We start from the raw sequence: 21,228 nt of genomic DNA on the forward strand, positions 1-21,228 counted from the left end.
TGGGTTACAATTTAAGGTTATAAAAACAAAACGTTTAAAGGGCAGTTTTCTTACCGATCAGACCCTGTGCATGGCCAGATGGCCGTCTGAGGCCTTAGGCAGTGCATCTCAATCTCCTGTTATTTTCTCCTGAGGAGGATTACAGGGCAATTTCTCTGGTCTCCCAAAGTATCTAGACTCCCAGTCAGCTTCCTCTCAACCCACTGCCCTCTGTTTTCTGAGAGATGAACCCTCTCCTTTGCCAGGAACCCGCTGCCTGGCGTCACAGCCAGAGTCTGGAGCAGCAGACCGTTTTCCAGGACCTCTTCTGCAACTTGACAGGAACCAGAACAGTCACCTTTCATCGGCGTGTGGGGAGATGTGCGAGTCTTCATACCAAGGAGAACAAAGACCTTAAGTGGCCTCCTCCCAGCGCAGGTCATGTTTTGTTGCCAAATTTATGTGGCAAGGTTTTATGACAATAATTATGAAAAAGACTTTCAATTTTAATTCCTCTTATGCCTTCTCAGAATTGTTTTCTTTGTTTTTTTGTCTTGGCTTATTTTATTCATCCTACCTAGGGATGCTTTCATTTGCTAGTAAGCTAGAAAGACACAATAAAGAAACATTCCCAGCCTCCTCCCTGAGAGCCACCAGGCACCGTGTGGAACTGGCTGGAAATCACTGGTGTAGCTCAACCCCTATTCATCAGGTATCATATTACTGTAATGCCAGCACCTTGAAGGCCTGGACCCACAAAGTGGGTTTTCCCATTACTAGGTCAGATGGAATGGGCAGAACTAAGAAACCTCTAAGTTCTACAGAAAAAGTAAGACACAAATGACATTTCCCCGAGCTTCGGCCAGAAGTCACTTTACTTCAGCATCCGTGACATTTTAAATTGGTAGCAGATGCCAGCAAATAAAATGGGGAGGAAACAATACAAACATACATATAAATACATATTTATGTATACATATATGTGTATACATGTATATTCTGTCAGCTGATTTGATTCAAATAGCCCCACGAGTAATATCTTATGCCCAAACACCCGCAATTTTTTTTAAGAGCAAAGACCTGAGGGAACGTCAGCTTCTCTCTAAGACAAGTATTGCCTCCTTTGCCGAACATCCGCATTTTAAGAGTTTTGCAGAAACTGGATTATGAAATGCAAATCTCACCAGTCAGATCTTAAAATATAAGCTGTATGGAACAAAATAAACACAGAAAAGTTGTACTACCAAATAGGAAAGTCCAGCAATTTTAATTAAAGAGAGATTAAACCTCTGCCTTTCTTTTTTAGCAGCTGGACATATTAGCCAGGCATGACCATACTCTCCTGCAGGGCAATAATCAGCAGTTCGTTAGGAATGTGCACAGTACTAATTTCAAAACAAAGACAGCGAGACAGGAGAAGCGGGGCCACCTGCCCGAGGAAGGGTGGAAATACATGCACCTCGTTCACATGGATGCCACAAAAAGGACCAAAGAAACAGATTTTGGGGCCTCACCAAGAGAAGTTCATAGTCCTTCAGCCTTTTGGCTGAATGTGTTCTGCAGAAGAATCCTCAGGTTTGGGGCCTCTGCAAATTCCATGCACCATGACTTTGCTGAGGTCACCAAAAGACCAAAGGGCAGCCTCGAAAATCCAAGGTCAGCAGTGTGGATGGGTCACGCAGGGAACCCGTGTCAGACGCACTCTCCCCTTCCCAGTTTCAGGATTCCCTTCCCATCTCCCAAACCCTTTGCGCACCTGTTGTGGGCTTATACTGTCCTGGATAGCTCACTATTAGTCACAGAACCATGGAGTTTTAGAGCTCAAAGAAGAACTGAAAATGGCCTTGACCAAATAAAGGGAGCAGACCCGGCCAGCTGGGCTTTGGTGGGGTCAACGGAGGCAATAAGAATTATGAAAAGGAAACATGCAGAATTACCTGGAGAACCTGCTGCTAACAACTCTGTTCTGCTGACAACAAAGGTACGAGACAGGGACAAAGGAACTGAAAAATGGAGAAAAACAGGGTGAGACCATATCAAAAGGCAAGAAAGGAGCTCTCTGTAATCAGGGGACAGGAGTGGATACCTGTTCTACCCATAGGAGTGTTCAATCCCGGAAATGCAGAAGACTATATGATATTATATAAGTCAACTGAACACACACTGCTTTCCAGGAAGAGGAACATAGGGAGGCTGAAATCGGGAGAAATCCTACTCACAGGCTTCTTTACTAACCTAGAAATCTCCTAAGCCAGTAGTACCCCATTGCAGTTTATAGCTCAAAACATGCTCTTAAGGACTTCAGTCACAGCTAGCCACGCAAAAGTGGAGCTTGATTCATCAACTGCCCCAAGAGCATGACCCAAGCTGCCTGTGCCAGCACCTCGATACCTGTTCACAGCACAGCCTACAGCGTCCCTATCTGTGGCAAAAAATTATTCAATTCATTTACATTCTTAATTGGTCTGATTGTAACTTTGACCAGATGCTTTGAAATTTCACAGTATTCCACAGCAATTCAAAGTATTAGAGGAAGGTAAATAAAGAATATCATATACAGATTTCTTGGGAATGGCAGACCAGTCGATCAACATGGCCTACCAGGCAGGGGTCATATTTTCTGGGCAGGTTTTTTTTTTTTTTTAATTGAGGTATAATTGACAAATAACTGGGTCGGTCTTGATAACTGATTAGTGTAGGGTCTTTCTAGGCAATCAACATTAATAAATAGAAACATTACCTTGGGATTACTATACTTATTATTGCATCTCAATGAATATACAAAATCCCGAATCCTCAATGTAAAGTCAAGTAAAACGCTGGGCTTTGAAGTAAATAAGATGCCGTTAATGAAATTCTCTTCCTTCCAAGCATTTCCTACCACATTAGGTAGGAAATTGCAGCCCCACACACTTCCTATATGGAAGGCCTGCTCTTCAATTCCTTTCCTGAATGTGATTTACCCTATATAAATCCATGGTTTAATATGAACTGGGCTAATATTTAGGGTTCAAGAACTAGTGATGCATAAAAATGTACAAGTTACTCCTCTAGCTGTCCTTTCAAAGCCACCTTACATACCTGATTCTGCTAACCTGGGGCAAATTTGAGGGTGGTTGCCAAGCAATAGTCACAATCTCAACACCTACTTGTGTTATACAAACATTTCCTCTTGTGCTTTAAAGGTGACAAAGTACTCATGTGAGTATCATCACATTCTATTCTTCTAACAGCCACAGGAGGTAATCTTATACCCTTTTAATAACGAGGAAGCCAAGGGCCTTTCTCAGTCAGATAACCCATAAGTGGAACTCCGGCTGTCTCTGAGGTCTTCTTGGCCTAGTTAAGAATCTCCCCGTCCTCTCACTAGCAGTGAAAACAGAAGATCACCTTGAAGTTGACAGCAGACACCTACTAATTAAGTGGGGTTAGACAGGCTTGTGTTCACACTGGGTGCTAGACAATGGGGACACTGGCCCACGTGACTCAAAAACCTGCACCAGGATAGTGAGCAGATGCATCGGGGACAGGGGAGGTTTAGAAACGTCAGAGAATTCTTGACATTTCCCTGGCTTTCTAACTGTAACATCTCTGGGCGCCTGAGATATTGTGTGGACGAGTAGATGAGGACCAGCGTCACAACACAGACTTGTCTGCAGGTGGCCCCTCCCCCCTTTTGAAACTGGTTTTCAGAAGTGACAGCGTTCTTTTAGGATCGGCTCTTTTAAAGTTTGAGGTTTATAAAAGGTTATTTCCTGGCACAGCATGTCATTTGGGATTTTGGCCACAAGGTGGTACTGCAGCCCCTGTTTACCTGCCTGCCCCGTTCCAGCGGGGATCAGGTAGCAAAGCAAGTGGTGCAAAGAGGAACCATTCAAGTCCCATCCCAGAGGTGAGCCAAGTATCCGCGTCCGTGTTCCTACTAGAACAGACACCGCTTTCTGGCATCTTGGGCTCAGAGCACTAGGTCGATACCCCGTGGCACACCCACCCTTAGTTGGCTGACTTAACTGGCCAGCTCTCTAAGTTGAGAAGAGCCGGCTATAGGCAATGGATATATATTAAAACCTCAACTATCCTCAGAAAAATGCAAATTAAAAAACATCCAGAATAGTTAACATCTAACAGAGTCAACAGTATCAAGTGATGGATATGGGGCCACTGGAACCCCGGTCAGCACGGGCAGGAGTGTGACTGCCTCAGCCACCCTGGGAAACTGTGGGGCTGCGGCTCTTACCGCCGACCCCGCCATTCCACTCCTACACATACACCCAACAGAAATGTCTTCACCAATGGACGCGGACAGTGTCACAGACACACAATTCGGAGTAGCCCCCAAACAGGAAACTACCCCAGTGTCCATCTGCAGTGAAAAGAATAAATGCACTGCTGTATATTCATACCATGGAACACCGTACAGCAATGAGAAGAAACAGAGTATAAGCTCACACAGCAGTACAGATGAGTGTGCCCAGGACAACACTGGGTAAAAGCCGCCAGACTCAATGCAATATGTCCTGTATAATTCCATTTACCTGAAGTTCAAAAAGAGGCAAAACTAGTCAATGCTTATAAGTCAAGACAGTGGTTACTTTGGGGAGACAGTGACTAAAGGGGAGGGTGGGGGGAGGGTTCTCTGGGGTTGGTGATGTTCTGTCTCTTGATCTGGGAGCTGGTTTACACAAGAGTTCAGTTTGTGAAAATTCATGGAGGTATATATGTATGATGTGAGCAGTATTTTTTGTATACATGATACACTTCAATATAAAGTTCAAAAGTAAATAAATTGGGTTAGCCGGCAGGTACAGAAAGATGACAATACAAGGGCATTATTTCCTAAAACCTAGCCCTGCCCTGAGGCTGAGAAGGAAACTCACCTGGGGAGGCCGTAAGGGCCATTACACCATAGTATGAAAAAGCACTGGCTTCAAACTTCATACCTTCTTTCCCAGCTTCTACTTCCACTTTCCCCTGTGAAAAGAAAAAAGGGAGCATGTTCAGTCCAATTACATGAATTTCTTTGCAAACTCTATGCAAGATTTAGTCCTTCCTCAGATTTTTGTCTAAACTCCTTTCCCAACAACCCCAAGGAAGTAAAAAAAAAAAAAAAAAAAAAAAAAAAGCCTCAGATAATCTTTCCCACTTAGATGGAGGAGAGGGCTAATTCATCTTAAATATGAAAAATTCGATTTAGCTGGAGATGCAGAGGTGAAAGTAGTGTGATGTTTAATTTCCACGAGTCCACTCAATATTTCCCAGCATCCCAGTTCGTGGGTTCTTTGAGAGCCCTCCCAGTAATTGAAAGATGGGGCTCTTGTTCCACCCGTGGGACAAACGCTGAGAAGGTGCTCAGTGACGGTCACCCAAGCAGTTCCACGGGAGCCTGAGTCGGAGCAGAGTCAGGGTCAAGGGCCAACATGGTTTGTCACCATGAAACAGGGAGGACTAAACCGGCTCCCAGCAGCAGAACTCCCTCTTATCTCCCTAGCATGGGTCCTGACCAACTGAGCAGACACGTCGCAGGCCAATCCCTGGTCATCCAGACACTCCAGAGGCACTGGGACACCATGGTACTTCTCGGCAAAGCACCTTAAGTAATCTCGTTCCATCAGGACAAAACCTCTTCTAAGGTTCTCCCTTTTCTTTCCTTCCTCTAACTTGACTACAACTTCTTCCCTCTCATCATCTCCTCTGGGACACACTGTGCCTTATTCATCCCTCTAGCCTTACGGTTCACCATAATCCTTTTCTGGGCTATTGGAAAACCCTCATGAGCAAGTTGCATTCTAGATTTCCAAGCCAAGGGTCAGAACAGCTCTTGCTCACCTTACCTATAATTATTGCCTCTCTAGTAGGAGGGTACGTTTATGGTGCATCCTTTACATGGGTAAACAAAAATTAAGCTACCATTTATTGAAGAGAAACTGTGCTGACAATTCACAGTGCTTATTAATCCATTTAATGCTCACAACTCTAGGAAGCAGACACAATCACCACCCTCTTATAAATTAGGAGAGCAGGGCTCAGAAAGATGAAGTAACCAAAGAACAAACTCTTCACCAGTATGCTACACTGTGCCGCCTACGAATGCAAACTCCATCACTGTGATCACTCCCTATTATTCTGTACCAAATTCCCAGTTATGGAAGCCCTTTCTCAAAGCCCTTCTTCAGAAAACTATCTGTTGTCTCTCTTTTGGGTTTTCCTTCACTCAATGGAAAATATTAGTTTTATCCATCTCCAACCAATTCTCTTGCTATAATATAAAATCAACCTGCAAACCAACAGGCACTAAAAGCCCTGACCATGCAGGGTCCTCAGGAGAGGTTGTGCAGCCTTGTGAGAAGACAGCCCTTGCTCCTCCAAGAGCACACAATCCAGAAAATGGGAGAACACATGAAACTCAATGGTGCAAGACAGTAAACAAAAATTCTACATGAGGAAAAAGAAGAATATAAGGAGTTCAGAGAGAAAAAAAATGACTTCCTGGTCTTGTATAAAGATACATTTTATACAGGAAGGAAAATCTGAGGAGGAGTAGGATTTGAGCCAAGGGAAGGGAACAGTGCTGAGGAAGGTCAGAGGTGGGTGACAGCGGACTTCCAGGCTCAGTGGGTTTGCCAGGAAAGAAGGGGAGATGGGTTTGGAAAAGCAGTTTGGTGAGGGCTTCCCTGGTGGCACAGTGGTTGAGAGTCCGCCTGCCGATGCAGGGGACACGGGTTCGTGCCCCGGTCTGGGAGGATTCCACATGCCGCGGAGCAGCTGGGCCCGTGAGCCATGGCCACTGAGCCTGCGCGTCCGGAGCCTGTGCTCCGCAACGGGAGAGGCCACAACAGTGAGAGGCCCGCGCACCGCAAAAAAAAAAAAAAAAAAGAAGCACAAGGAGAGAGAGGGAGGCATCAATAATCACAAGAGAAGTTTGCTCTGAGCGACTTGAAGAACGGGGACCCCATGAGTGGAGATGGAAATGTTGGGAGGGAGATGCATCAGTGATGGGGGCCGGGAAGAGGGGACGAATTCCCTTTAAGAAAACAAGGCCTTTTGAAGAGTCCATCAAAAAGGCTGAAATGGAAGGACGAAGGTCAGGGAAAAGGTCAGAACTGGAGATGGGGGTCTGAGAGAGGAGAAGAGAAAATGAGCAATTACAGCCCTTGACTGGGAGTAGGAAGAGAAAAAGAAACAAATATGGGACCAAAGGGAAAACGGATACGAGTAGAACCGGACAACCGTTGTCATCACAGAAGCTGGGAGAGGGAAGAACCTCAGAGTAAAGGGATGGTCAGAGGGTCACCGAGGAGGGAGCCATTGTGGCCTCAGGGAGTCTTTTCCTGAAGAAATCAGACAGTGGAAGGGAAGCGAGGGCAAGAGGGACAAAGCACAGGCAGCAGGGCCACAGGGGAGCTGGCAGCAGCCTTGGGGTCAAGCGAGGCCTGTTTAGGATTAGGCAAATTGGGGCAGAAAGGGCGGAAAGTTAGTGGAGAGAGAGAAGGTGGGAACTCAGGGAGCAAAAGCCAAAAGCTGGTGGAAAGAATGGGATGCAGGGTCCCTAAGAGAGGGGGGCAGGGACACAATATTCAGAGACAATGATCAGCAGAAATGGAGGTGCCCACTGCGTATACCTTCAGTTACTTATCCATTTCTTCATGGAGTAATCCCTGATTTTGTATCAGAGAGCTAGGATGTACGTATACGCTAACTGAAAATGTCTGCCTCAGTGACCGTTAGCTCGAGAGTGTCTGTAGGACCATCATGTAACCTGCATTTCTAGGCAGAAAATCAGGAGGAAGGATCAAATGCCATATAGCCTCATATCGACTTCCGTTTCTATGGATCTCCTGTTGATCTGGATCCTTTAATTTTTTTTTTTTTTTATACAAGCTACAGGGCCTTCTGTGTTCCGTGTCCCTGCAAATGGGTGCCAGCTCTGGAACCTCTGTGCACCCTGGCCTCTCAAGAGACTCCCCCAGAAGCTGTGAGTCTGCAAATTAAATTAGGACAGCTGCTCGAAGATTTGCAGCCCCTCAGCTGATCTCTCCCTGCCCCCCAAGACAGGCCGGCAGGTGGTGGGGAGGATCCGCTATCTTTCTTCTGGAGTCTACCTAGTCTAGATCCATCAGATTACAGGCAGGTGTACTAGGTCAGTGGTTCCCAGCTGCTTGGATTCCAAGAACTAGGAAAATCCATCTTCCTTCTCAGAAACAGAGAGGGTTGCCTCATTTTTATTTCATAAAATAAAGATATTTTAAAAACACAGCTATGTACTGCGACCATCATTCCACAAAAGCCCAGACATTTTAATCCCCCAAATATAGAAAATATATAATTTCAGAATAACAGGTCTTTAAGCTGAATACACACAGCTTTATGAAGAACTCACTGCAACTGTTTTTATTTTTCTCATTTTGCCTCAAACTGGCGAAAACTTTGCCAAGTATCAGCATTTAGGAACCACTGCACTAGACTAATTTTGCTTCAGTTATAAAACTGCAGTAAAGGAGAGGAGACCTGCGGTTCTTTCAGTTCTAACATCCTGTGATTCTACAATTCCAAAAGTTTAAAAAACTGCCCAGCCCGATCTCCTTCTCTAGAGGACTGAAGCTTTCCTGGTAGGCACGTTTCAGAAGCATCCAGTGAACACATTTGTTTTTACTCATCTGTGTGTGTCAGTGTCTCAAAGAAGTGACCGTTTTCAAGTAAACCTACAGGTACACAAAGCAGGGCTGCCCCATGAGGAAATGGCTTGCCTGGCCCAAGTTCAATCAGGTGTCTTCTCAGAAAATAAACTTCTTCCATATAGGGAAGGAGCTCCGTATCAATTTTACTTTTGAAACATTCACGAATTTGCTCTAGTCTAGTATATCACACACACACACACACACAAAAATCGAGACAGGATAGACTCCCAAAGGAAGCTAGGGCTTCATGTTGGTAAACTGACAAAACAGGAAGAAGGCCTCACTGTCCCAGGCAAAGCTGGCTCCCCGAGTAAAGTTACTACTACAGAATCCTACCTTCCTTTGGAAAAAGGTATTAGACAACTCTTTTCAAAGTTTCTAAGCATCGACAAAGTACCCAGCAGTCGCGTGCTGTACCTGGCCTCAAGGCAGAAGCCTAAGCTATCCTCGTCGGCACAAACAAGATGGAGCGCTCAGTGGAAGCCGTGGACTCAAGGCTGAAGACACTCAGATCCCACATGCTGAGCATCTACTTGGTCTCCTGCTCACTCTGGAATTCAGTTCTTTTTTTATTTTGTTTTTGTTTTTTAAATCACCATCACAAAATAGGGTTTGACACCTAAAAGGAGGTAATGAAATGCCAGGGGCACAAACGCTAGGTTGTGTTCACCAGCACTGCCCAGTAAGAGGGGACGCACCACCCAGACATCCTCTAGCAAAATTTTTCAATCTGCAGTCCACAGATGTAGTCCTAGGACTCAGCAAGTTTGCTTCATAAACACTTAAATTAAAAAAAAAAATTTTTTTTGACGGTCAAAAATTAATTTACATATATTTCAGGCTATCTGGTTGACCACCTTCTAACCAAGTACTGCCACCAGATGTCAGTGGCAGCATTTGCCTTAGTGCTCAAATCTGTTAAGTTGTTCTTACTACGTGAATCATCGTGGCTAAGGCTTGCTACTCAACCAACTGGGAGCTTGTTAGAAATAAAGCATTTCAGACTCCACCCTAGATGTACTGAATCCCCAAGGGATTCCCAAGCACACTGAAGTGTGAGAAGCACTGAGCCAAAGAGAAAGGAACAGGGGAGGACTAAACATACAAATAATCCGGTCACACCCAGTGGAGGCCAAATAACAACACAACATACTGTACAAACATACAGAGTAGCTCAAACTGAGCACAGGGCTGGAGGGTGCCATCCTTGCCAGGCACACAGGGACCTAAGTGTGCTGAATGCAAGAGCCAGCGCCAGAGCTCCCTGCTACCATCCTGGGACCAGTGGCACTTTACTGTCAGCCAAACAGTGTCATTTACACATTTAAAATACTAATTACAAACTTGTTTTCTTCATTGTTCTATGTAAGAGTTCTCAGCTCAAAGGGTTCAAAAGGATCTCATGCTAATTTTATATTTATACATATGTAATTTTTAAAAAATAGAGTCAACACTAGGCATCTAAATAATTTTTTTCTGTAATATGGCTGTGTTATCTGTACACAACTCAAGAGTGAGGAAACATTATTCACCGGGACACAGAGACCCTGCAACTCAAAACTCCTTAAGAAGGTTTGGTATTGAAGGCTTCAATTCTCTCCCAATAACAAGTGAAATGATATTAAATATTGTCAAAGGCTGTTTAGTTCTAAGATGCTACCTGCCACCTCCACAAAAAACAGATTTCACTCCGCAGGGAAAAACCCTTTCGAATCTATGTCAGAAGCCCTAAAGGAAAAGAGTGGATGGGGCAATTGAACAACAAAACATCTGGGTCATGAAATCAACAAAAATTAACCCCAGAAAAAAAAGCATCCCTTTCCATTGATTACATAACTGGCAAAGAAAAAAGCTATTCCTCTTGTTTTCCTATTATTCTTTATATTTACTAAAATCATAACCTAATTATGTGTTGTGTAAGAACAATGATATTTTTTTATCTGCTTAGACATTTTATTCCCCAGAGGACCAACAAATACTTCACTGTAAAATGTCAACTATATATATTAGAAAAATGGTTTATAATAGTTATAATTACAGGCACACTATCTTTTTTGACATATTTTTGTACATGCTTTCTACTTCTTTTATGACCATATAATGATCTCTCATATTATCCACACTGAAATTTGATTAGCTTAGATATATGGACTATTTCTACTACTTTAATTATAATTGATAGATTTATTTGCTATAAATCTATTTGCATAAAAAGCTTTATAAAAAATGATTTCTTGAAATGCATGTATATGAGGGGTTTTATATATTTATTCCCAAAAGGAAGCTGCCAGTTTAAGCATGTGACTGGTTTACAGCATTTTTTTCTTTTTTGTTCACTGTTCATCATGGATTTTTACAAAGATTTTTTGTTTTTGGTTTGTTTTAGAAATCAAGAATGGATGCTTAATTTTGTCCTGATATCTATTGATTTAAGCATAGGGATTTTTTCCTTTACTGCTCTCCTAATTAACACGGCATATTTTAGTTTTTTTGTCCTTCTATTAAACTAGCCCTGAATACCTAAAATAATCCTAATTCAGTCACAGCCACAGTGAATAGCTCTTTGGGTCCATTATTGGTCTCTAACTGCTACCTTTTTATTTAGGAATTCTCCATCAATGTGGACAAGTGAGACTGACCCAGAACATTATCAGACTTTAGATTAGGCCATACTGTCGTAAAGAATGCATTTAACTATCAAATCATCTTGTTCTATTTGTACAATACAGAAATCAAGTTCTTTAGAGTCTCAATTTTTTTTTTCCAAGCAATTCCTTTGATTCTAGCTGCTTTTTTGGGGGGAAGGGAGAACTTCTAGTTTTCTTTTTTCTCTTATCACATTAATTATGCCAATAGAATAATGATTTTGTTCATCTTTTAGAAGAACCAATCTTGATTTTATTTATGGGATGTAAAACTTTTTCATTTTAAAAGTTATTTTCATGACACTCTGTTATTTAATTTGTTCTTTTTAGTTTGTTGCTTTGCTCTTTTTCTATTATAGAAAATCAGAGATATCTTTTTTTCTTATGTAAGTACTTAGAGGAATAAAATTTTAAACTCTGACATACTGTGGATATGGTATTTATATTATTTAATAGTCTTTTATTCTATACCTTATGTATAAACCTTTGTAAGAGAATTGCTCAGTTTTAAAATAGCTTAGTACTTTTCGATTATGCATTTTTATGTCGAATTTTATTTCATTATGATCTATGCAGGTAGTTTTATGAAATTTCTATCTTTCTGAATTTACTAGAATTTACATGTGACAGAGCAAATGACCAATTTTTATGAAGAAGTCACATAAAACTTTTTTTTAAGTGTATTTCCCTGGCTTTATATTTAATTTTCTTCAACTTGGTTAATTTTATTTACACAAGTTAAAACTCTAACATTTTTTTCTTGCTCTTTTATGATGGTGGAAAAAATTTCCCCCCAAGATTATGTTCCTACCCATTCCTACTTTTATATGTGTATTCTGTTACTTAAGGCATGTAGAGCCAATAAAGTTTTCTTTCACTATTTATTGTGCTTTTATCACAATACATTTTAGTTTAAAAATCTACTTTCTGGGCTTCCCTGGTGGCGCAGTGGTTGAGAGTCCGCCTGCCGATGCAGGGGACGCGGGTTTGTGCCCCGGTCCGGGAAGATCCCACATGCCGCAGAGCGGCTGGGCCCGTGAGCCATGGCCGCTGAGCCTGTGCATCTGGAGCCTGTGCTCCACAACGGGAGAGGCCTCAACAGTGAGAGGCCCGCATACCGCAAAGAAAAATAATCTACTTTCTCAGATAAAACTTGAAAGTGCCTTGTTATTCATATGTAGTATGTGTCCCATAACCTATAGGATATTCTTTTAAGTAAGCTTACTTAAATGGTTTGCTTTGAATAAGTTAGACTTTATTTCATCTAGGGTTTAAATTCAAAGTGATTGTTTCTAGTTATAATTGTATTCCAAACATCAATTACTTAATAAAAGAGTTTTTCTAGTGTCTGCAGAAGAAGGCAGCTTGTTGGCACTGGGGCCAGGAAGGGAAGGCAGCTACAGCTGCTTTCCTCTGGTTTAATGTTCTTGAAATGCAGTAGAACATGCTCAATAACGTGGCATGAATTTCCAATGATGGATTAGTGATATTTTAGGGTGGAATATACTCTGTAAATGGTGATGGCTATGCTAGACTGACAGGGTATTATATTTCATTTTGTCATACTCTGGGTACCTCAGGTAACTGCCTGGCCTTCAAGAACATGATTTTCACCAAACTCTACAGTTTGAACACCTCCATAAAGCCTTGAGATCTTTATAAAACTCCCATGATGGGGTTTCCCTGGTGGCGCAGTGGTTAAGAATCCGCCTGCCAATGCAGGGGACACGGGTTCGAGCCCTGGTCCGGGAAGACCCCACATGCCGCGGAGCAACTAAGCCCGTGAGCCACAACTACTGAGCCTGCACTCTAGAGCCCGTGAGCCACAACTGCTGAGCCCACGAGCCACAACTACCGAAGCCCAAGCGCCTAGAGCCCATGCTCCGCAACAAGAGAAGCCACCGCAATGAGAAGCTCGCACACCACAACGAAGAGTAGCCCCCGCTCGCTGAAACTAGAGAAAGCCCGCACGCAGTAACTAAGACCCAACGCAGCCAAAAATAAATAAATAAAATTAAAATTTTTAAAAACTCCCATGACATCGTCAGTTCCAAGAACTTGTCACATTTGTAAAAATATTTAACATGACATAGGTATTCAAATATAGGTACATGGACATAAAAACCTTATCAAAAATATCTTTAAAGATTTATTTATAAAGGGACAAGAATTATGAAGTCCCTCTTCCATAAAATCTATTTTTAGATCCATCAGCTAGGAAATGGCTTTTTTACATATCAATAGAGCATTACTGAATCAGAATTCATAAATGCTAACTATATAAAAATCGACGATTGAAAGCCACAGAGTTTCTAATATTACTGAAATTCACAACGTCAATCCTCAAAGTTCTAAATAAACTGTCTTTAATGTCATTCAGTTTCTCTAGGTTTAAGGAATATTCACATCTAGATTTTATGAGAAACATGAATGCTTTACTCCTTCACTGTAGTAAATAAAATAAATTCCCACCCCCCTCAGAGTTTCAAGCTTGTCTATCCCCAGAGAAAAAGAAAAACAATTCAGGATTGAATGAGACTAAGGTTAGTAGAATAATCAGGGTACTGATTTAGAAAACCTGCAAACAGAAGTTTCCAAGAAACACTATATGAAAGCAGCATATACCTGGTTAATCCATAGACTTTTCTACAGTTCTTCACTTCTGCTTCCAGAATTCACTATACAGTCCAAACATGGGGCATAAACACAACACTTCCCAGAGTTTCTAACATCTAGACATCTGATAAGAGTTATTTTCAGATAAAAAGAAACATCTTGATTCATTTAGATAACTGGGACTTGCTGGACTCAGCATAAATTGTAGATGGGTCTACCAAGTGCTAATTATACTTGTATAAAGATCCCTCCAATTCTTACCTAGGAAGTAACCAAGGAACAGGAGAATGCTTAAGGGGCTAGTATTCTTATACTGAAATACACTCAGAATTCCTATAAAAGTAATTCTTCAATAAAGAGACACAAGAAATCAATAAAACTAGCATGCTATTCATTGTACTATTCATCTTGGTCTCCAGGCCAAGAACTGCGCTCTACCAAGTGAAACTGTGAGATAATAAGGGCCTCCTGTCAATCCGAGCACAAAAGCCCCTCTAGGGCCCTTAGGAGGGTTCAGAATGGATGGACCTTCTCACCTTATATAGTGGATTATGTTACAGTGAGAAGGAGGTAAGTTACCATTGCCATGAGAGGCTGTGATTATCCCAACAGTTCCTCAATAAAACAGAAGCTGGTAGTAATCAGGAATAAAAACAATAATAGGGCTTCCCTGGTGGCGCAGTGGTTGAGAATCTGCCTGCTAATGCAGGGGACACGGGTTCGAGCCCTAGTCTGGGAAGATCCCACATGCCGCAGAGCAATTAGGCCCGTGAGCCACAACTACTGAGCCTGCACATCTGGAGCCTGTGCTCCGCAACGAGAGGTCACAACAGTGAGAGGCCCGCGCACCGCGATGAAGAGTGGCCCCCCGCTTGCCACAGCTACAGAAAGCCCTTGCACAGAAACGAAGACCCAACACAGCCAAAAATAAAAAAATTAAAAGGCTCAACATTTTTTAAAAAACAATAATAAATGGATTATTTTGATGGCGTTAAGGGAAGAGATCATAAGGCATCTCTAGGAAGTTGTGCAAGACCAAGTCCTAACAAGGGGCAGAAGAAATAAAAGATGATAAAAAGAAGACTCAAGGGACTCACAACACTTAAATTTCAAATGCCCAGCCAAGATTTAGACATGCACAGGGAATTCCCCAAACTCTTCAAAAAAAAAAAAATACAGACACCTGAATTCACCCTTCTTCAAATGAATGCCTCAATGCCTCAGCAATCACTAAGTGCCTGTCTGTATTGGAAATTAAAGTAATTAATAACACTGCTTTATATTGAAATTGTTTGCAGATACGAAAACAGGGAGATGAAATTCTCCCACTGTAAGGCCACCCCAGAAGTTAAGTATGTTATATCCTTGGGACCCATTCACCTATACCAAGTCTCCTCCAAACTGGAAGGGTGGGTACTCAATAAGATCAAACAACTATTGATTAATTCTTCTGACCTGCAAAATGAGAACGAAGTAGTCTACAGGTTTGTTTCGCTGGTAGAGGTAGTATTCTGGGGCTTTCTTGTTCTTCTCATCATACTTCAGTTCCTGGATGACATTGGGGTGCTTTAGCAGCCTTAGAAGGATCTTCTCTGACATCTGGGATGGGCTAAATGCTTCTACTTCTATAGATATAAACACAACTTGATATTACACTTCAAATGGATGGAAAAAAATGATACTAGTGATTAAGGTGTTTAAAGAAAAGAATACTTGGAATTGAAGCGATAACAGTATGTATTAACGAGACTTCCATTTGGTGATCCACTGGGGGCAGATTACCTGGGAGAAATTAGAAAATGCTGAATTCTCATGTTTATTGCTTTAAAACTTTTCATTTTTAACCTGTCATTGGTTTCAGTTCTCATAAAAATACCCTCATTTTCTGACTGACACAAAGGAAAATCAACCAGAAGCAGGCTCCATGACTGCCAGGACACCCTGCAACAGGCCACAAAAGACTGACTGTCCAACAACAGCCAAAGGAAGAAGCAAAGGTCAGGAAGCATCTAGGTGTGGGTTAGTACCAGGTGCACAGACGCAGTGCTCCACATCTCATTCTCCCATTCAACTACCCTGAGAAAGTCTGGGAACAAAGGAAGGTAGAGATTCAGAATAAAAGCAAGGCACGTGCACACATCAACATGCACTCCAACTTGCTAATTAAAAAAAAAAGTAATGTTCATCTGAGTTTACAAAGATATTGATTTTATTAAAATAACAAAACCCAAAATTACTGACTTAAGGGTGCCATGCTGAAAGTGGACTTTATGGTATCTCAGAGGCAGAGTAGGGTAACATTTAGTTTTAAATTGTGGTTCTTAAATGATGAACAATATTATCAGAAATAGAAAATAATAAGGAAGTTAAAGACATTGTCTATGTTTTAAAATTTTTTAAATTATGTTATATGTGCGATATAAATTCTGTATTAGCTTCTGTGACTTTTTTGTAATAACAAAATTAGACAGTACATTGTGGAAATTTTGGAAAACAGAAAAAAATGAAGAAAATAAAATCACCTATAAACCAACCACTCGTAACCATTCTGAGCAATTGGTGAGCATTTCTTTCTAATACCTCACCTAGGCATGTGTGCCATGTACGTGTGTGTGTACACACAAAAACACAAGGATAATCTTGTGTACACACGGTTTTATACTGTTTCTTCTCACCTTACATTAAATCATGAGTATTTTCCCATGTCATAAATATTATATGGTGAGCATGTCCAGGTATCTGAAAACATGATCTTAAAGAGTGCCTAACATTCCATCACCGTTAGCATTCTTTTCAAAATATCTTAAGTATACTGCATTCAGTTGAAAGGCATTGGTTGCCCATCTTGGACACAGACGTCTTCTACAGGCCACTGGGTACTCTGATTTTCTCACACTTCCCCTGGCCAACAGAGCTCACCCTTCGCCTAGAGAGCCATCTGGGGATGTGAGCAGGGTCAGTCGGTCTCTCAAGTCCGTTCGACCTTGACCTCTCTGGAGCAGTCAGTGCTGGCTGGGTTGGTGGTTTTAATAATGTGAACACTTGCCTCCTGGAATGGGCCCAAGTTAACAATCTGATTTGAAGAGGCCATCAAGAAATCCATGTCAGAGTTCTTAGAATTTCTGATTTCATTAAAACCATAAAGGGTAAAGATTTTATTTTGAAAATTTATTGTTCTTCTTTGAAAATCATAGCACCTGTGTCACCACCGATGTCCAACTGTTCTTCTGAGGCAAGCTGAAGAGAGAACTACTCAACTGTCCGACACACAACGAGGTAGTGTCTAGTTTGCACTGTCCGCCTGCTCCGCCAGCTGGCTCTCCCCTGGACTTAGCTGAAGCGGATGGCCTGGCCTACTGTTCACATGCAGTGTGGCACTAACATTCATCCTTACCTTTCAGACCAATTTTAAGTTACTGGTCCACCCCTGGTAAATGTCTCAGAGGGTTCATGCCGACACTGAACATAGGAGAGGAGAGAATTTAAAAAGAAAAAAACAAAACAAAACAAACAAAACAAAAAAACAAAAAACAAAACACAAAAGTGGCATTACTTATCACCCCATTTCCCAGTCTCCACCCCCAGCCCACCCCAGTCAGCGGTGGGTGAGAAACTCGCTCCAGGGTTGGCAGAGATTTCAAACTGCGATAAGCTGCACTTGCCTGTTGCTAGGAAACGGTGCATGGCCAGGAGAAGCTGTGGTGATATTTTAACCTTCATCTCGCTGTCTGTCTGCTTAAAGGCAGAAAAATCTTGCTTTCTCTCTCGATGGGCCACTTTCTTTTTCGTTCTGTTATCAGCTGAGGGAGAAATGGAAATGCATTCCATTAGATTGGGGCTCTTTTCGAATGAAAATGACATAATATATGGAAAAGGCTAGGCTCTCTCTCCAGATGGTGGGCACGCTACATACAAGCACCACATGGAAAGGGGAAGGGAGAGAGAATCCTCATTAAATCAGTGCAGCACAGTCATGACTGTGACACAGTCCAGAGTAAGAAATCGCAGGCAACCTGATGGGGAGCAACTATCGACACACTTCGTGAAGATCTTCAGAGCCCTTTTAAGTACATTATTGGGCAGCTGGGGACAAGAATCCTCCCCTCGTGGAGCCTATACAACCACATAGCAACAGTGCCTGTAGCCCGGGGTGCACACACGCTCCTGCTACTGAGGTCACCACACCGCAGTGAAGAACAACCATGTTACAGAAGACACAGGGAAGCACGTCCCTGCCTTTAAGAGGCTCCCAGCCTCTGCTGAAAGAGAATACACACACACATACACACACACACACAATCTCAAGAAACAAACAAGAACACTTTCATGGGACAGTATTTTAATAATAATAACTGTTAGCTGCATTTCTACCCCAGGCCATGAGATCCTCAAGGTCAACCAAATACAAAGGAAGTGATTCAGAATAGAGGTCAGCACACTTCCTCTGTAAAGGGCTAGACAGCAAATACTTCAGGCTCGCGGGCCATGTATGCTCTGTTGCAACTACTCAACTCTGCTGTTTAGCAAAAAGCAGCCGTATGTAAATGAATTAGCAGGGCTGTGTTACAGTAAAACTTTATTACGGATATGAAATTTTAACTTCTTATCATTTTTGCATGTCACAAAATAAAATTATTATTCTGATTTTTTTCAACTGAAAAATGTAAAAAAAAAAAATTTAGCTTCTAGGTCATATAAAAACAGGTAGCATGCTCTTGAGGGCTGTAGTTTGCCAATTCTTAATCTAGAAGATGTCTCATGCAAAACCTTTTTTCAAGTATTTTTCTGGACAAAGTAATGATCAAGAAAAAACTAGGTTAGAGACAAGATCCTAATTGCTTCCTTTTTTTCCCCCAAGAATCATGAGTCTTTACATTACCATTTCATGCCTAGGGCAAAACAGAGTGATTACTAACTAGGCTTGTCCTGGGGAGACGGTGAACACAACCTATAATTTTCCTGTCTCAAATTCTCTTTAGAATCAGGCAGCATAAATCAATGCAAGCATCCTAAATAATTTTCTAATGACAAAGGTAGTCATCATCCCTGATCTGAATCAAGAATATACCTGAACCACAAGTTCAGCATCTCATCTCAGGAAGCCATGTATGAAATCAGTCTCATCAAGGTTTAAAAGAAGTGAACTGAAGTGTAAACATAAAAGCTCATAAATGTCTACATTATCTTTCTTACAATGAGGATTACCCCTGGGGAAACACATAAATATGCAGAGACACACTTGGTATTAAATAGTCACTATGAGGAGGGATGAAAAGAATGTAAATGCACAATTAACAATATTCTCTATTATGAAATCTCTGATTATTCTCCAAGAGTCAAAAGGATAAAGCACATAGGAACTGGTGTTCTTTTAAAGAACACTATACAGATGTGAGGAAAACATAAGATACATTTTCAGAAGCAGGTCAAGAGATAAACATAAAATGTATTTCTTTAAGGGTGCATGGAAGACTTTTTAAACTTTAAAATGAGGGACATTCCCTTCTAACAGGACTGAAAAAAAAAATCATTCCGCTTTGAGCAAGGCTGGCTTTGTCCTGGGTGCTCCAGGACATTTGAACAGTCCATTTTCCCCTCCAAGTCATGCTTTAAAAGACAAACAGGACAAAAAGAGCCCAGATTATCTTTCTCTATACCACCTTTGAGAGCCCCTAACATCTCAGGCCTTGGGCCATCTTTGGCATTAAGAAACTCTTGAAAGAGTCTTACTTTGCTAAGAGTAAGGCTGAGGAAGAGGGTTTAAGCTCCACAGTCCAACAGTTGGAGACTTTAATGAGACAAGATTCATGTTCAACACTCAGCCCCAGAATCAAGCCGACTCCTGGGCAAACAGGTGTGGATACTTCTCTTCCCCTGCCCCTATCCAAGACCACCTCTCAGAAGGCAGAGAAGCACAGAACAAGAAAAACACATTTTTATTTTGTACCCTAACCTGTCCTGCTTTCTCTATATACCCTGCTGCACCACCACTGCCCCAGCAAAACTATGCGTGCAAACCTCACCTCTACCCTGGTCCATGGGTCCTGGAATAGAGAAATTTCAACAGTTGCTATCCATCAATTTAACAAACCCCCCTCACTTTTTAAGTATTTGAATTATGACCATAGGTAGAGACAGAAATTTATCTGAAAACAATTTGCCTAATTGTGTAAAATGAAAATTTAGTAAAGAACAAGTCTTCCTCCAGATGTAAAATAAATGTGAAAACCAGGAATGGAGTTTTCTGTTCAGGGCAAGCAATGCCCAAATCAATAGTTAGAAGCAGTTGGCTTTTCAAAAAAACATGGCCAGTTGACACTACAGGACCTGCCTCTTCTTCCTCTCTGATGAAGCGACTGGAATATACTGGCAGGTGGTACCCAGCCTACACACACAGTGCATAATTAGAAACAGGCAGACAACAGCTGGAGAGATGTCAGATGACTCACAAACAACATGACAAATAAAAGCAAAGGTTTTGGAAAAGTACACTCAGGTGATGGTACTCACTGTATAAATCTGTTTCATCTAGAATCTCAGATTTGATGATTTCTTCAATCACATCCTCTAATGTGACAATTCCCAGAACTTCATAAAATGGATCCCCCTCTCCCTCATTGTTTACTCGCTGCACAATAGCCAGGTGAGATTTACCTTTAAAGAAAAGAAAACAAAGAGGTAATTTTCAGAATTTCCTGAATGAAGTCTTATAAATGATTATGGTAAAAATAGCAGCAAACACAGATACCAGATTATCAAAGTCTATCTTTCAGCATTTAAAAATGGTTTGGAAATACCACAAATGGAAAAGCTTCATGGGCCATAAAAAGTAAGACCAGTTAATCCAGAAGAGCATCATTGTCTACACACATGGTACCACCCTGTTACCACTTGCTTCCTAATGGATTTGGTCTTCAGTTATGTCAGCTCTTCCTTTGTGACCTTTCAGCAACTGCTACTTTACTTTAGGAGAGCAGTTCTCAAAGTGTGGTCTGTGGACCCCTAGGGGTGCTCAAGACCCTTTTAGGAGAGTCAGAAAGGTCAAACTATTTTCATTTAGAACACTAAAATGTTCCTGGAATTTTCCACCGTGTTGATATTTGCACCAATGGTGTAAAGTGCCTGAGCACAAATCAAGGCAGCGGTAGTAGTGGTCACTATGCTAGTGGTCACTGTCTTCTCCTACATACACACACACACACACACACACACACAGAGTGAGAGGGGAAAAAGTTAGTTCCTCTTAAGAATACCCCTTAAATTAGGAGTTTGGGATTAAAATATACACACTACTATATATAAAATAGATAGCC

At 41.6% G+C, this 21,228-nt stretch overlaps 1 protein-coding gene across 3 annotated transcripts in view; it reads right to left on the reverse strand.

Annotated features, from left to right (window-relative positions):
- CNNM2 (cyclin and CBS domain divalent metal cation transport mediator 2) overlaps nt 1-21,228 on the reverse strand; it is a 148,298-nt gene that overhangs the window by 9,017 nt on the left and 118,053 nt on the right. Inside the window, exons 2-7 of one of the 3 annotated variants that reach the window (XM_060100128.1) lie at nt 20,426-20,569; nt 17,578-17,715; nt 15,371-15,540; nt 4,857-4,950; nt 4,383-4,514; nt 1,917-1,982 (exon numbers count right to left, since the gene is read on the reverse strand). In XM_060100128.1, the coding sequence (XP_059956111.1) occupies nt 1,917-1,982; nt 4,383-4,514; nt 4,857-4,950; nt 15,371-15,540; nt 17,578-17,715; nt 20,426-20,569 (744 nt within the window). The remainder of the gene's footprint in view (nt 1-1,916; nt 1,983-4,382; nt 4,515-4,856; nt 4,951-15,370; nt 15,541-17,577; nt 17,716-20,425; nt 20,570-21,228) is intronic. The other 2 variants (XM_060100135.1, XM_060100140.1) reach the window with 2 other exon arrangements.

Source organism: Mesoplodon densirostris, chromosome 1 (genome assembly GCF_025265405.1).
Source record: "Mesoplodon densirostris isolate mMesDen1 chromosome 1, mMesDen1 primary haplotype, whole genome shotgun sequence".
NCBI classification, from domain to species: domain Eukaryota; kingdom Metazoa; phylum Chordata; class Mammalia; order Artiodactyla; family Ziphiidae; genus Mesoplodon; species Mesoplodon densirostris.